This window comes from Crocodylus siamensis, chromosome 5 (assembly GCF_052110815.1).
Source record: "Crocodylus siamensis isolate JL-2025a chromosome 5, ASM5211081v1, whole genome shotgun sequence".
NCBI lineage: Eukaryota > Metazoa > Chordata > Crocodylia > Crocodylidae > Crocodylus > Crocodylus siamensis.
In genome coordinates this window covers 4300868-4318450 of record NC_143399.1, presented here as the reverse complement: position 1 = coordinate 4318450, position 17583 = coordinate 4300868, and the positions used below count along the sequence as shown (strand labels likewise).

General features: G+C 48.8%; 1 protein-coding gene across 1 annotated transcript in view; it reads right to left on the bottom strand.

The window, feature by feature from the left end:
• Window positions 1–9556: 9556 nt before the first annotated feature.
• Window positions 9557–17583, bottom strand: part of LOC149863405 (cytochrome P450 4B1-like) — a 29148-nt gene continuing 21121 nt past the window's right edge. Inside the window, exons 11-12 of the mRNA XM_090048654.1 lie at window positions 16009–16091; window positions 9557–10720 (exon numbers count right to left, since the gene is read on the bottom strand). Of these exons, the coding sequence (XP_089904780.1) occupies window positions 10552–10720; window positions 16009–16091 (252 nt within the window). The 3' untranslated portion in view covers window positions 9557–10551. The remainder of the gene's footprint in view (window positions 10721–16008; window positions 16092–17583) is intronic.

Here is a 17583-nt window from a genome sequence, read left to right as displayed (position 1 = left end):
ATAAGCAAGCCCCACCCCTTGGTAGCGATTCTGCCCTCTGTACTGTGTTATGTGTGCCAGGTCAAGTCCACTCCCACATGTTGTTCCTGATTCCAAGGACGTATCTGTAGCTGTTTCCTAAGGGTGTTCCTGTCCTCATCCAATGGAAAGAGCCATGGGTGCTGTTGGCTGGCTCTCTTGTCTGTTGTTGCTTCTGAGCGGCAGTGCTTAGATGTTGTATAAGTGCATAGAAGGGGCATAAATGTCTCAGAGATATATACAGAAGTGTTACCCTGCAAGAAAATCTCCCTCTGGCATGTACCGTTCTTCATGACGCACGAAACCCCATGGGCTGGCTCCTCTTATGAAGCTGATTTATGACTGTGCTGCTTTACACCAGCTGAAACTTGGCACCTGCACTCCTACTTTGTGAAATAATAATCAAGACACTCAAATCTATCCGGCCTGGGATTTCAGCCATGCTCCATGACAGCTTCAATGCAATTAAAAGTGGTGGGTGTCCTTAATGACTTGAATATGCTACTGAATCAGATGCTCACCGTGCTGTGCCCTGAATGGCTTACGTTCAGTTCAAGGAATCGGAACTTGTGGTAGAGGCGATATCTTTTATTAGACCAACTCAATTTTTGCAAAAATAAAATTTCTTTATGTTCATGTCAGAAGTTTTATTGTGCTCTTTCTTCAGCTTCTGGTTTTCAGAGAGTCACCGGTTTTGGGATGCAATGGTGAATTCTTGAAGGTGAGATGCTTTCATGGGGCAAAACAGAGGTTTTCACAAGTACAGAGGGATGTATTAAGGTTTTTAGGGCCAGGGGAGGGGTGAGGCAGTTTCAAGAGGATGAAATCAACTTATAAAATCAACTCTTCATGAAAGGTAAAAGATTTTACCATCCAGCAAGGCAGCAGCCCTAGATTTCAGGAGGGTGGACTTCAATGAGCTAAGGAGACTAGTCGAGGAGGCACTGAGGTCCTGGAGGGGAGGGGAGCCGGGTGTCCAAGAAGAGTGGTCACTCCTTAAGGAGATGATCCTCCAAGCCCAAAAGGAGATAATCCCAACACAGATCAAAGGGGGCAGGAGGGCACAAAAGCCCCCACGGCCACCAAAAGCATCCGGGAACATCTCCTAGCTAAAAGGGAGGCACACACCCAATGGCAGGGAGGGGCCATCCCCAGGGAGGACTACACTGTGGTTGCTCGGGGCTGCAGAAGGGGTCAGGAAGGCCGAGGCGGAGATGGGACTGGGACGAGCGACCTGGATCAAGGACAACAAGAAGTCCTTTTTTAAATACATAGGGGGCAAAAAGAAGGTACCAAGTAATGTGGGGCCCCTGCGGGACATGCTAGGAAATATGGTCATCACACCAGACAACAAAGCTAACATATTTAAGGACTTCTTTGCCTCCATTTTCCTGAGCAGGGACCAGAACAGTCACCCCCCCTCTGGGCTCCCCTTAAACCACAGGGGAGGCACACCTAGTCCAAAGGTTAGTGTGGAACTAATTAGAGAACTTCTGGTGGGGCTGGATGTATTCAAATCAGCGGGTCCAGACGATCTCCACCCCCAAGTGCTGAGGGAATTGGCTACGGTCATTGCGGGACCACCGGCACGGCTGTACGAGCACTCGTGGTGCTATGGTGTGGGGCCAGAGGACTGGAAGAGGCCAACGTGGTTCCCATCTTCAAACAAGGGAGGAAGGAGGACCCGGGGACTATAGGCCAGTTAGTCTTACCTCGGTTCTGGGCAAGCTTTTTGAAAGAGTTATCCTGGCACATGTCCACAACGGGCCGGGGGGAAGATTATGCTCAGGGGCAACCAACACGGGTTCATTTGAGGCAGGTCCTGTCAGACCAACCTGGCGGCCTCTACAACCAGGTCACCAAACCCTTAGACGCAGGGGTAGCAGTGGACATCGTCTTCCTGGACTTTCGGAGGCCTTTGACACTGTCTCTCACCCCGTTCTCATTAAGAAACTGGGGGCTGTGGTGTGGACACCCACACAGTCAGATGTGTCGCCAGCTGGCTGGAGGACCGCACCCAGAGAGCGGTGGTGGACGGGGCATGTTCGACCTGGAGGGACGTGGGCAGTGGGGTCCCCCACGGCTCGGTCCTCGGGCCCACACTGCTCAACATCTTCATCAGCGACTTGGACGAGGGGGTAAAAAGCACCTGTTCAAATTGCTGATGACACTAAGATGTGGGGGGAGGTGGGCACACTAGAAGTGAGGAATAGGCTGCAATCAGACCTAGACAGGTCACGGGGTGGTCGGATAAGAACAGGATGGGATTCAACACCAACAAGTGCAAGGTGCTGCACCTGGGGAGGAAGAACCGGCACCATCCCTACAGGCTGGGGAACTCCCCTCTCGTCAGGGCAGAGGCAGAAAAGGATCTTGGAGTCATCACTGATGCCAAGATGAACATGGGCTGGCAGTGTGGGGACGCGGTCAGGAAGACCAACCGCACCTTGTCCTGCATCCACAGATGCATCTCGAGCAGGTCCAGGGAGGTGATCCTCCCCCTCTACGCGGCACTGGTCAGGCCGCAGCTGGAGTACTGCGTCCGGCTCTGGGCGCCGCACTTCAGGAGGGATGTGGACAGCATGGAGAGGGTCCAGAGGAGGCCACTCACATGGTCGGGGGCAGCAGGGCAGGCCCTATGAGGAGACGCGATGGGACCCGAACCTGTTCAGCCTCCACAAGAGAAGGCTGAGGGGGGATCTAGTGGCCTGTTATAAACTAGTTAGGGGGGATCAGCAGACACTGGGGGAATCCCTGTTCCCCTGAGCACTGCCAGGAGTGACCAGGAATAACGGTCACAAGCTGGCAGAGGGGAGATTCAGACTAGACATCAGGAGGCACGACTTCACGGTCAGGGCGGCTAGGAGCTGGAACCAACTTGCCAGAGAAGTGGTGCAGGCTCCAACCCTGGGGGTGTTTAAGAGGAGGTTAGATGAACACCTTGCTGGGGTCGTTTGACCCCAGTACTCTTTCCTGCCATGGCAGGGGGTCGGACTTGATGATTTGCTCAGGTCTCTTCCGACCCTAGAAACTATGAAACTATGAAAATAGGCTAATGCGCTTTAAAGCGTCACTAAAAAACCATGCTGTAGTTAATGCACATTAAGATAAGCCAATGCACATTTTCCTAGTACCTCACAATGGAGGGCGTGTCTACACATGCACTTTGATGCACATTCGCCTATTTTAATGTGCATTCAAGTGTCACAAAAAACGGGCTCTCTAGCTACTGCACATTAAAACAGACTAATGCACCCCTTTCTAGTACCTCATTGTGAAGGTCCTAAATTTAATGCACATTACCTAAAGCTCATTAATGAATGTGTAGACCCACAGAGGTATTAGATTTAGTGTGCACAACTAAAGGGCATTAATGCATGTGTAGACACACCCACTGTTTTGTAACTCAGCTGTAGGTGTGCAGGGCTGTGCACCCAATGTGGGTAAGGCCACACCGATGTGAAGCCTGCACCCTTTTGAATATACTGAATGGAGACGATGCTTTATCATTCCCCGTCTCCTCTTGCCTGTTACTTCTTCTGAAAGGCAAGCATGAAACTGCCTTGTATTATCCTGGCTTTAAGAGAGTAAAACCCAGTCTTAAACTCAGATGATGCTCTCACTACTTGGAGAAGCCCAGCTGTTATCAAAGGAAACCCTATGTCGGGATTGAGCATATGGTCTGTAGTGCTTCAGTCTTAAATCCTGCACTTCCCAAACTGGATTATTGACCCTTGAACTTAAAGCCTGCACCTTGATCTCTTCTGTTGCACGCGGCATTGATAAGAGAGTGTGTGCACAGACAGAGCCGCTGGCAGGTTCAGGCTGTTCCAGAGCACCAGTGGGGCTAAAACCAATTTAATTCCAGGGCTGATTAGTCCTTGCATCAAAACAGGGGTGGGACAGTCATTTACACATGAGGTTGAAATGGAGTAAAAGTTGCAGAATTGTGGCCTGGGTCGATTTGCCTCGTGCCACAGCACAGCCAGCTGTTTAGGTCTCTGCCAAACCCAGGTGAACATCTCACTGGGCTACAGATGTGCAAAAGTCAAGGAATTAACATCCCGCCTATTCCTTTGCTGCCAGGCAATCATGGGGAAGAGCCACCCCAGCGTGGTGGAGGCCGTGCTGGGCATGCTGCGCTTCGTGGAGCTGGAAGTTCAGTACAAAGGTAGCAGCCATCCCAGCATTGCCACCCCCGGGACTATGTGTCCACAGGAGAACTGCCCTTTTGCTCTGCTTGCAGGGCAATTCTCATGCAAGTTCCTGTGGCCTCAGTGTCCCTCGGGCAGCGGCTGTGAGCGCTGGCTCTGCGGGCTGTCTCGGGCCGAGCTGAGAAAGAGGGAAGGGAAGCCATGGAGCTCCCAGGCTGAGCGGATGGTACCACGTGCAGATGCATCACCGCATCACTTTGCTGTTGCTGCTGGAAGTGCTCTGGCTGCTGCAACCAGTTTGCAGGGAAAATATGTCACAAAGGTCATTCATACTCTGTGCAAGACAAGATTCTTTGGGTAGATGTGATATCTTTTATTAGACCAACTAAACTGCTGGAAAAATTGTTCTTTGCAAGCTTTCAGGCACAAACACCCTTCTTCAGGCCCAGGGAGAGTGCCCCTCACTCCCCACACACATCCCCCCCAACCCCTGCCGGTGCCCTTTACTCCTGACCCACATCCCCTTGTCCCTGCCGGTGCCCCTCACTCCCCACCCACAGCCCCCACTTCCCCAGCCTGAAGTGAGTCTCCCTGTGCCTGAAGAAGGTTGTTGGTTCCCAAAAGCTTGCAAAGAACATTGTTTTCCCAATAGTTAGTTGATCTAATAAAAGAGATCACATTTACCCAGACTGCCAGTTTTACCTCCTAAGCAGCCAAGGCCAACGTCTGCCAGGCTCATGGCAGAAGGGAGAACTTGCTTCCCAGCCTGGAAAGTAACAGCCCTGCAAGGGCTGCCCCCGCCAACACCCCCTGCGGCAGAAAGGTCAGGCCTGGGGCAGAAGGGACAGTCGGCTGGAGGCCAGGCACTCACCGGGGTTAAGAGATCTGGGCTGCACTATTTTTTTTTCCTTGCAAAAATATTTCTGTGTATATATAAATATAAATATATATATGTGTGTGTGTGTGTTTATACATGCACACATACATATAGGGAGGGGAAAACAACTGGGAAAAACAACTGGGGTCAGATGAGACTGTCCAGTCTCCTCTTGAACATCCCGGATCAAAATTTACCTGGCGCATTCCTTGTTTCACTTCCGTTACTACAAGCTCTGTCTTTCTGGCTTCCCAGACTGACACTCAGTGAATAGGAAGTAAGCTAATGACTGCTAGATCTCAGAGGCATTTAATTTCGGAGAGTTGGCAGGATCCTGAAGGGAGCCAATTCTCTGTTTTCATTTGAACTCTTTCCATTCGTGCGACGGTGGTGTCAAACCAAGGGTTTGGCCAGCATGGACGGCTTCCTTTGAATGAGTTCAAAGTAGTGCAATGAGACTTTTTTGTAGATCCCAGCATTGGTCATGTTGCCGGAGTATCTCTGCTCTCCAGAACAGCCTCTCTTGTCCCCGAGGCAAACACCCTGTTCTTCCCCAGTAGCTCAACGGGTCCATGGACAGCCCCAGAAATGCAACATCTTTGCTCATCAGAGGAGCAAAGGAAGGGCGCTCTGTCGCCAGCCCTGATCCCAGCTGAAGCCTTCACAGGACTCCAGCAAGCCGACTCCTAATGGCTGCAGGAGTCACCTGGGGGTCTCACAGAGGAGCTGCCGCAGAGAGGTGGGCTTCCTACACGGTAGGGCAGGGATAGCTACTTAACCAAGGGGATGACATTTCATCCTTCAAATAGGTATACAGAACTGTACCCCTAAATAGATATATATTTCTATACATATACATACACACACACATACTATATATATATATTTAGAGGTGCAGTTTTATATATATATATCTTATACGTGCGCGCGCACACACATGCACACACACACACACCCCTAAAACAGTACCTCTCTCTCTCTCTCTAAATATATATATATATTTCTATACACATACACACACAGACACACACGCCTGCACTCGGGCAGCCCCTGCCCTCCGTCCCCCTGCTTCCCCTCACATGCCCCGGTGGGGCGGGGCAGGCAGGGGCCGCCTGAATGCAGCACGGGGCACCTGCCCAGCTCCTATCCCTGCTCACCCTGGCCTGGGGATGGGCATTCCCCAGGGGGTGGCTCCTCCAGAAGTCTCCTCTCTATACTCCGGCTTGTACACACAAGCACACCCCACACAGAGCAGACATATGCATGCAATGACACACACATGCATGCAATCACATGCCCCTGCAGGAAGCAGACACACGTGAATGCAACCACACACGTGCAATCACACAAACACACCCTGCACAGAGCAGACACGAGTGCAATGGCCCACACATGCATCCCCACACGGAGCAGACACATGTGCATGCAATTACACATGTGCAATCACACACACATGCATGCACACATGTCCCCAGCTGCGGTGTGGGAGCCGTGCAGGCCTATTCGGGCCTCTCCCCATCCACATAAATATCTTGCCTTGTACTGAAGATGTCCATGCAGAAGAACTGTGATGAGTCCAGACTCAGTTTTTGAGGCCCTGTCTCTACAGGGCTACTCCTGAGTGTGCAAAGATAGAGTGAAACCAGCTTCTGTGTGGTCATAGCTTTCATTAGGCATCAGTTATGGCAAGGTAGAAATGCAAAACTTGTGTCGCAGACCAACTCGGCTACCAAATACGTCCCTTTATGCAAGGAATTAATTCTGTTTTTTAGCTGGTGCACAAATCTTTTGTCTGATTCAGCATCTGCTCCTTTTTTGTGCTTAATTGGTACAGAAATCTTTTCCTGGCTGAAGTTTGCTACTAATTTTTGTGCTTACTGAAGCAGGAATCTCTCTCATCCCTGGCTGATGGTCTGTGTCTTGCTTCTGCTTTTGCTCATCAGACAGAGGTGCCAGACAGAGTCACTGGGCATGTCTACACGTGCATTTACACTGGCTAAAATTTACTGCTCAGACAGAGGGGAATAGGCCGCCATCTACACATGCAGGCATTACAACACATTAACACTGTGCGTAGACTAACTTGGGAGTAAAGTTAATCCCAAATCAGCCCACATCGTGTTACTGCACGGTAAAGCATCTACATGTGAGTGACTGCACAGTAATTAATTGGTTGTAGATTTGATACACACGATGCAGGTTTCAAATTTATGCTCAAGCCAGCATAAGTTGCCATATTTACCGTGCAGTGCAGGCATGCACATGTAGATGCGTGCCTGGACCGCGTAGTAATTTTGGTTACTGCGCAGTAAATGTGCGCTTGTAGATGCACATAGATACATCAGGGTGAGGTTCTCAAGTACATTCCTATCGAGATTTCTTTAGGCACCTTGCTTTAAGCCCACGTATCCCCTTGCCCCAGGTGCTGCTGGTCTCATTCCCCAGAGTACTGCTCACACTCAATGGCAGATTTGTGCTTCCAGCCATAGTCTCCACCTTGCAGCAGGAGCAGCTGGAACGGCCAAGGCTTTCCCAGGGCTGGCAGGAAGCAGGGCCACTGCTTGCCCAGCAAGGCAGGACACCTTGCACTCACTCTGCAGCAGAGATGCCAAAAAGACCCCGATTCAGATATGTAACAAAACCGCTGTCTTCCATGCTGTTGGTGTGTCGGGAAGAGTTTGTTCTTCCCCACTCCCGCACCTGCCTACGAATCATGAATGAATCACCCGACAGTTATGGGTGATCCAGTAAAAGATAGCTCCGAAAGCCCCTTGTTCCTCTTGTCCTGGGGTACACTGTCACGCTGTGAAGGGGCTGGCTTTGAGTGGAGCCAGATGACGCCCCATCTCCCCCGTACACTCACTTACCGCAGCTCTTCTGTTGCAGCACTTTGTCCAGACGTTTCCCGTTGTGGAGGAGCACGTGCAGAAGGTGATAGGAGAGCGTCTGTTCCAGCTCTTTATGGTAAATGCCTATGAGTACTCCAAAGTGTCTCTGGGACTGGTCCTTTTGCAGGGCTGAGCGGGACGGGGTGGAGGGGTTACATGCACCTCGGGGCTCACAGGCCTGTTTTGGTCTTTCAGAAGCACGGGAATGAGCAAACCAAAGACCCAGCCCAGCCCTGCTCAACCACCACCCCCCAAACACACCAGCTCCACTCTGCACCTCCCATGCCCCATTCCTCCCGCTTCCTTCAGGTTAAATCTCAGAAAATCTTGCAGGACTGGCCCTTCTCCAGACATCTCCCCTAGACTTATGAATTATGCAGCTAGGCAGCCTGCCCTAAAAATCGCAGGGGAGAGGTGCGAGGGAGAATCAGTATTTGGGGGAAGAGGCCTCACTATGTCTTGGCCCCGGGGCAGGGAGCAGGCTTTGGCTTTTCTTCAGTTTGTATAAATCTTTCACCTCTGGCTAAAGGTAGCAGCGATAAGTTCTCAGCTAATTTGTTGAGGTCCTGCTTCAGCGGGGCTGCTCTTGTGGGTACCAAAATAAAGGTGGTGTTACTACAGCTGGGAGAGTTGCAGTTTAATCTCTTGTTTGTCTGGTATCGGATGAGATGCATGTCTGGGCACGCAGTTCATAGCAGCGTGCAAGCTGCTCGCTGTCTCCTGCTGGGATCCATGGTGCTTGTGCCACTTCCCTGCAAATCGTGCGCTGCCCCCTGACAGCACCCAGGGCAGACGGGCCTGGGCAGGGTGAGGTGCCCAACCCAGGGGTCTCAGGGCTCAGGGACGGTGGAAACTAAGCATGGCTGGTTGCAAAGCCCTGGGCACGGGGTTCTGCTCCAAGGGTGCCGCCCTGGAGAAGTAAGAGGATGCAGCAGACCCCCAAAGGGAAACATGGGCTTGGGGGGGCAGTGGCACTACGACTGCTCTGACAAGTGATTAACTGTATCCCGGACGCGAGTCCTTTCCACGGGGGCTTTGCAGACATACAGAGTCTGCTCTGGGGACAGGGGACAGCAGGGGTGATGCTGCTGGGGCAGAGAGGGGGTGACACGGAGAGACCTTGGCGCACACATCCATGTCCCCTCCGAGCCACCCCCACTGTCCAGAGTCACCTTGACCTCATAAGCTGGTGCTTCTCCCCCACCCAAAACCATGCTAAGGTCAAAACCATGCTTCTTCTCACAAATCGTTCACCTTTTGTGTTTTGACTTTGGGCTAGAGCTCAGACTTTGTTAGCGAGCTCTTACTTTGCCTGGGGAGGGGCAGTCAAGGGACAGGCCAGGAGATGGGTGAGAGCCAACAGGATGACCGACAGGTGCCAGCAGCTGGTTTGTGTGTCTGCAAGGATGCCATTTCAGGCAGAGGCAATGAACTTGTGTAGGTTGCAATTGGACTCCAGTCACCTTACATTGCAAAACAATTAGAGTTGTGCTAATTTACTCTAACTGAGGATCTGCCAGGGCAACTTGAAGTTTATGTGTGTGTGTCTTCTCTAGCATTTCTGCTATGCTTAGCCATAAGCTTAAATGAGAAAAAAAACAAGGCTACTTTTATTTAGTCATTATTTTAATTAACCCAGAAAATCACCTAAGGCAGTGCCCTGTGGCTTGCACATAGGTCAACAGCCCAACTGTAATCAAGGCTTTTAAAAAATTGAAAGAGAGGGAAAGAAAGAGAGATGTTGAGCTGTTCTCGAAGGCCTCACATAAGAAATACAGTGTAAGCAGGGCTTTGAAAGAGAAGGAAGCACGGGCCAGGCATTGCAAAAGGCCTAGAGCGTGGAAGAAGGGTGCAGTAGGGTGATGAGGGGAAAGGCACAGGAGGATAGGAAGAGCCCATAAGAATGGAGATGTGAGGAAAGAGAGCATTGCAAGATGAGAAACTGGCTGGGATATGAGAAGCTGAAACCTGCAATTCAGTCTTGTGCCCACTGCAGTCAACAGGAAGACATGTGGGGCACTGGAAGGGACTCCTGGTGCAGAAAACCAGAGGAAGGGTCAGTGCTGGGAGAAGGGTGCACTTCCTATGAAGAGTAGATGTACATGGTATATAATAAGATCCAATCCTCCCATCAAACCAGCAAGGTATGACACATGGGCCTTTCCACTGGTGGCAGAAGGGAAGTCGATGTCCTTGGGCCAAGATGCTACAGGAGACATGTTAATGCGCATTAGCCTAATTTATCACACATTATGGGTACATGTCTACATGTGCGCGCCCTTAATGTGCATTAAAAATGGCAAAATTAGGCTGATTGTGCCTAAATTTGATACTTGCAAATGCATTAACGCACATGTAGATGCAACCTGGTACTAACTTTAGTGTCAAGTCTGCCCAGCCACTGGGGCACATGGCAGGGCTGCAGGGACTTGGCATTACCTTCAGTGCCAAGCCTCTGCACATGTAGACACCTGCAAAAAAATCGCTTAATGCGCATTAAATTTAGTCATGTTTAAATGCACATGTAGACGCTCCCTCTTAGTCCGATAAACTGATAACACATTATCCCTTTGGTTCAATCCCTTCCTCCATTAAAATCAGTGCTGTTTTAGCATCACAGGACTTTCTTCAAGTATAGGTGAATCCCATTCTTGGAACGAAGGGTGATCTGAGGTACTTTAATGGGAGGATTTTCTGGATCTGGTGAGAATTCATAGCGCTGCAGGGTCAGGGCCAGTGCTACTTTCAGCTCGTTCATGGCAAACTGCTGCCCAATGCAGTTCCTGGGAAGAGAGAGAGAGAGATGCATGATGAGGATTCAGAATCTCTCCTGGCACCAATTGTATGCATTGGAAACCTTGCCTTCTTCAAGAGTTCCCCTACTTTATAGCCTGAGGAGAACCCTTGATTGCACTTTGCTTTGATACTCTGCCAAACACAATTACCATGCTACCAAACGGTTCCAGTGAAGGAGTCTCATGCAGTGCCTGTGTGAAGTTATTGAATCCATTTCCAGAATTAGCCCACCTTCTCTAGCTCACATGTGCCCTCCTAAGCCACTCTAGAAAGTTCCAGAGTCTCCAGCAATTTTTTTTTTATCCCTCTGTCCCATATCTGATCAGTGTTTGGCTTCTCACCCTCGCAAGTAAATTTAATTTGCATTAAGCTAATGTGCATTACGTTATTTTTTGCAGGTGTCTACACATACAGGGACTTTCATAGATTTCATAGACATTAGGGCTGGAAGGGACCTTGGGAGATCATCGAGTCCAGCCCCCTGCCCAAAGGGCAGGAAGTCAGCTGGGGTCATAGGATCCCAGCAAGATAAGCATCCAATTTACTCTTGAAGGTGTTCAATGTAGGTGCTTGAACCACCTCCACTGGCAGACTGTTCCGGACCTTGGGGGCTCGGACAGTAAAGAAATTCTTCCTTATGTCCAGCCTGAAACGGTCTTGCAGGAGTTTGTGACCGTTCGACCTCATCATCCCTTGGGGCGCTCTGGTGAACAGACGTTCCCCCAGATCCTGGTGGTCACCCCTGATAAACTTGTAGGTGGCCATCAGATCACCCCTGAGCCTGCGCTTTTCCAGGCTAAAGAGTCCCATGGCTCTCAGCCTGTCATCGTAAGGTCTGCTTTCCTGACCTCTGATCACGCGCGTGGCTCTCCTCTGGACTCTCTCAAGCTTCTCCACATCCTTTTTGAATTGTGGAGCCCAAAACTGGATGCAGTACTCCAGCTGCGGCCTCACCAAGGCCGAGTACAAGGGGAGAACGACGTCCTGGGATTTGCTCGAGAAGCATCTATGGATGCACGCCAGCGTTTTGGTCGCTTTATTAGCCGCAGCATCGCATTGCAGGCTCACGTTCATCTTGTGGTCAATGATGACCCCCAAGTCTCTTTCTTCTGTAGTGCTATCCAACGTAGCACTGCTGAGCCTATAAGGATGCTGCAGGTTTTTCCTCCCAAGGTGGAGAACCTTGCATTTTTCGGTCTTAAACACCATCAGGTTCTCGTCTGCCCATTTGCTGAGCTTGTCCAGGTCAGCCTGGATCACCCGCCTATCTTCTGGCGTGGATGCGTTGCCCCAAAGTTTGGTGTCATCGGCGAACTTGGCCAGTCCACTCCTGACTCCAGTGTCCACATCATTAATGAAGATGTTGAACAGGATGGGTCCCAGGACAGAGCCTTGAGGGACCCCACTGGTCACAGGGCACCACGATGAGTGACTGCCATCAATCACAACCCTCTGGGTCCGACCACGGAGCCAATTTCCCAGCCAACAGATCATGGTGGAGCCAAGGCCACAACTGGGCAGTTTGGCCAAGAGGTGATCATGGGATACCAGATCAAAAGCTTTTCTGAAGTCAAGATATATGACATCAATCTCTTCTCCCTTGTCCAGGTGATAGGTCACCTGGTCATAGAAGGAAATGAGATTGTTTCAAACAAGACCTACCCGCAACAAACCCCTGCAGCCCTGCCATGTACCCCTAGTGGCTGGGCAGACCTGCCACTAAAGTTAGTGCCAGGTTGCATCTACATGTGTGTTAATGCACTTTGACTAATCATGTCTAAATTTAATACCTGCATTTTCAGGCGTCAAGTTTAGGCACGATTACTCTAATTTTGCCATTTTTAATGCGCATTGAGGGCACACATGTGTTGACGTGCACCTATAATGTTCATTAAATAAGGCTAATGTGCATTAACATGTCTCATGTAGACGCAGACATTCTGCACTCTTATCTTCACAGGTGATTTCTGAGTGCTAGACAAACCCATTTGCTAATTTTTTTTCCTCGAACTGATTAGAGAATGAGGGTGATTTCCTTGCATCTCATCAGTTGATGCCCTCTTCTAGGACCATCAGATTATGCCTCCTGACATAGTATAGCTTAAAAACTAAGGGGTTGATGCTGTGGTTCTTTAGGCTGTGACATTCCTTTGGCCATTAAAATGTATGTATCTCTACATTTATGCAATCTAAGCATGTCATATATAGTGGTTAAAATGAAAGGAGTTCTCTTCATATTGCAAATGTTAAGTGTCACTGCATTCAAGACACTGGAGCAGTGACATTGATTCTTTGCCATAAGGTTTATCAAGTAGCTTTGGTACCTCTGTAAGGCTTGAAGCTGCTGGCAATATGCCACCTGAGAAAGCAAGGTATCTACTTCATCCACAACCTGGAGAGAGACGCTTGACCAGCCTGGTTTGTATGCTTACAGCTCCATAGCCACATCGACACGAGATGCTTACTGCACGGGAGCTCATTACTACTGTGCAGTAGCTTGTTAGTATTGCACAGTAGTGTTGCAAGGCATGAACCACGACATGGTGCTACTGTGAAATAGTAATGAGCTACTATGCCATCGGCATCACGCAGAAGCCATGCTGGGATGCTACTGTGTAGTAACATTGGTTACTGTGCAGTCATTTAGTACTTGGTTATGCAAGTACTAAATGACAGTGCAGTAACAACTGTGCAGGCAGTGTCTTGTGTAGATGTGGTCCATGGCATTATTATTTCTTTTTTTCTTTTTGTATTTTGTTTTTGGAAGCACAAACCCAAATCCTTCCTGTCTTACACCAGTACCTGTATGGATGCTCTTATTCCAGAGTAAGAGTGTTGTCTTCTGGTATGGCTTATTCCTTTGGGACTGGTTTAAGAATAAGGGTGTTTAAAATGGAATTATATCAATGTAACTATAGTGGTATAATATAAGGTATGGATACAGGACACACGAACAACTTGATATCAGCATAAATGTGGAGCAGACACATGATGTACAGCCCCATAATGTGGAAAGTTACTCCACTTCGGAATAAAGCTATTCTTTGGATACTTAGGACTAATGATGGTTAGTAAACTAATAGTACGTGCCCACAGCGCCAGTCAGTTTTGTCCTGGAGCAGCTGCTTGATCAATCTAAACAGGTTACTAGCTCTTCTGCCCCACCTAGTGCTGAGGAGGTGAACTGCAGGGAGCTTCCTCCAGAGCGAGTGATCCGTCCACCCTGTAACTCACATCGGTTTGCACACGACTACAAGCACCATCAGTAGAAACATGGCATGTGTTTGCACCCTTATTGCCGGTAAGTCTCCCCAGGTAGACATTAGATCAGCTTTCCTCTTCATTTTCAAGAACAAAGGAGAACTAACTTCATTCTTCTAGCAAGCCAGACCTTCTGTGTTTGGGTGGTGCTCATTCTGGTTGTCCAGGCCTGCCCCTGTCTGATTCACATTGATTTTTGTGGTCAACCTGAGAGAGAGCTAGAGTCTTTAAAGGTATGTCTGGCACTTGCAAGGAAAAGCTATGCACTCACTCCACAGAGGCTAGTTCCCAAACTGGAAGTTGTCAGTGCTGAGTATGGTACCGCTTCGGGCTGCGGGGATGTGCCCTAAAACTACTAGCTCTGGCAGCATTTCATAGAATCGCAGAATTACAGAAAGTTAAGGTGGGAAGGGGCTGCAAGAGGTCACATCTAGTCCAACGCCCTGCTCCAAGCAGGACCAGCTCCAACTACACCATCCCAGCCAAGGCTTTGTCTACCTGGGTGTTAAAAACTTGCAAGGATAAAGAGTCCACAACCCGTCTGGGTAGCCTGTACCAGTGTTTTACCACCTTCCTAGTGAAGACATTTTTCCTAATATCCAACCTAAACTTCCCTTGTTTCAACTGGAGCCCATTGCCCCTTGTTCTGTCATCTGCCCCCACTGAGAACAGTCCAACTCCATCCTCTTCAGGGAGGTGAAGGCTGCTATTCAATCTCTGTCAGTCTTCTCTTCTCCAGACTAAATCAGCCCAGGTCCCTCAGCCTCTCCTCACCAGTCCCGTCCCCCAGCCTCACAACCATTTTCACTGCCCTCCACTGGACTCTCTCCATGTCCACATCCTTTCTGTAGTGGGGGGCCAAAACTGGACACAGGACTCCAGATGTGGCCTCACCAGTGCAGAATAGAGGGAGATAAACACTTCCTTTGATGTGCTGGCAACACTCGTACCAGCGCAGCCCAGGATGCTGTTTGCCTTCTTCGCAACATGGGCCAATGCTGGATCATATTCCACTTATTGTCCTGTCACCCCCAGGTCCTTTTCTCCAGTGCTGCTGCCTAACCAATCAGTCCCCAACCTGTACCCGTACATGGGATTGTTATATATTAAGTGCAGGACTTTGCACTTGTCCTTATTGAACTTCATGAGATTTCTTTTGGTCTATTCCTCCAATTTGTCAAGGTCTCTCTGAATCCTAGCCATACCCTCCAGCATATCTATTACTCCCCACAGCTTGTGGTCACCTGCAAACTTGCTGGAGGTGCATTTCTCAACACTTAAATGGAAGCACATATGGTAACTATTAGAAAGAGCCTCCATCTTCTTCCTCTTGGCTCTTCTCATTAGCTAGACCTATAGGATTCCTACAGCAAAGATGGAGGAGAGATGGGGCAGTAGTTAAAGAGCTGGAGGGTCTTTTTTAAGATGGGAGAGACCACAATATCAAGGGAAAAGGCAGAGTTGTCAGAGGTGAAGGAGAACAGTGAGCGATGGGTGAGAGGAGATGGGATGACGGGATGGGATGGGATGGGATCACTAAGGAGGAAGAGGTTAGAGCATACAAACTTCTGCTTCGGAGACACAGCAGACTCCATATAAGACCCGAAGCAAATCATTTAAATTCCTTGTGCCTTAGTTCCCCATCTGTACAATGAGGATAAGATTTTCTTCCTCTTTTGCCTACTGAGATTATAAGTGCTCAGGTGCTTCTTGCTATGTGTTTGTACACTGTTTTAGGTCAGCAGCACCATCAACCTAGTTTGGGAGCTTCTGGGTCCTACCTTTAATCCACTGTTAATATCAAATGAATAGGAACTATTAAGATTGTAACATCTTTGCTCCACACCTCCCCTTTGCCCTGCCCTTGAATTTCTAGCCCCTCCAGAAGCCCCCATGGGCTGCACCCAGCCATATCTTTGACACCCCTGTTCTAATTGTATGTACGTATATTCAGGGGAAAGGGATTTTATGGGAGTTTTTTTCCTCTTTCTTAATTTTATAAGGTTAACCTTACCTTGATCCAGCAGCGAAAGGCAGGAAGGCATAAGGATGTCTACTGGAGATTTCCTCTGAAGAAAACCTTGACGGATCAAACACCTAGAACGAAAGGGCTCATAATAAGAAAAACCAGAACCTAGTGGTCATTGACATTACAGAGTGACTGGCCAGGATTTTCAGACCTGACTAGTCATTTTGGCTCCTTTAAATTTTTGCTTCTGAGACAATTGACGGGATTTCAGGGGATGCGGGTTGAAGTTAAACAAATCAAGACTAGACAAAAGGCACTAATTTTTAATAGCAATTGTAATTTAACTCTTGGAAAAACTGACCTAGGGGGAGTCAAGGTTGGGTGTTTGAAATCAAGATTGCTTGCCTTTTGAAAATCACAGAATCATAGAAAATGAGGGTGGGAAGGGAGCTCAGGGGGTCACATCCAGTCCAACCCCCTGCTCCAAGCAGGGCCAGCCCCAACTCCATCATCCCGGGAAAGGCTTGGTCTACCCAGGTCTTGAAAACCCCTAACGTTTGGCACAGCCCAAAAAGAATGACTGAAGTAACACTGGAATAGCTTGGCAGGTTTTCTAATATATTATGCAGGAGGTCGCACTATAGGATGAAAATGGTTCTTTCTGGTCTAAAGGTCTATGTCTGTTTTGGGGAGGACCCAAATACCCCCCAAGTGACCCTAACATGGTTCTGAAATGGAAAATTATGATCAAAAAAGAAAGGGGGAAGGGAATTCAACAGTATTTCTCCAAATGAATATACTGACTTTCACACACCTCTAAATGGAAGAATCATGACTGCACCACCGCTCAGCCAACGTACTAGGCAGATCAACTAGCAGATACTGGCATAGCTCCAATGGCTTCATAGAAGTGCAATTGAGGACTGCAGTTGAGGATTGACCCAGTATTATGCTCTTTATCAAACCATCTCTTACCAGGAACCTGTGTTGTTAGACTGATGTAGCTGTGATGACCTAGGATATACTCAAGAGACAAGGATTTTTTAGGGATGGCCTCTTTTATTGGACTAACCATCTAGTTGAGATAGGGATACCCTGTGCCTGAGATCTCTCCAAACGATACAGTTGGTCCAATAAAAGTGATCACCCCAAAATATCCAGGCCTCTGTTCGTATTGCTAGGGCCAGCATAACTAAATGGCGCTGCTAGAAGTTCTTGTACGTGTGGGGTTTTTGTCACGTGAGACCTGTCCACACTCTTTAAAGGACGCTGCATCGTTGCTAGGTTTGTGGTTAGTTTTTTTGCGGCAGGAGGCTGTCGCAAGAAGGACGAAAGTTTGCTCTATGTCTTAATATATTTGTTAGAGTCAGTTAACTGAGCAAATTTTCCCCTAGTAGGTCTATACTGGTGTTCCTGGAAGCAGGGGGTTGCCTGAGTGCTGTGACTGCTTCGACCCTCTTTAAAAGTCAGGTCTTTTTATGGTGTTTCCAGTAGGTTACTCCCAAACTTGAAAGCACTCAAAATCAGTAGCCACCTCTGAAAATCTAAGCCGTTGCTTGGTTTGGCATCTGCCTTTAATCTTCTTCCTTTGTAAATTATAGCCCCATACTGACATCAATG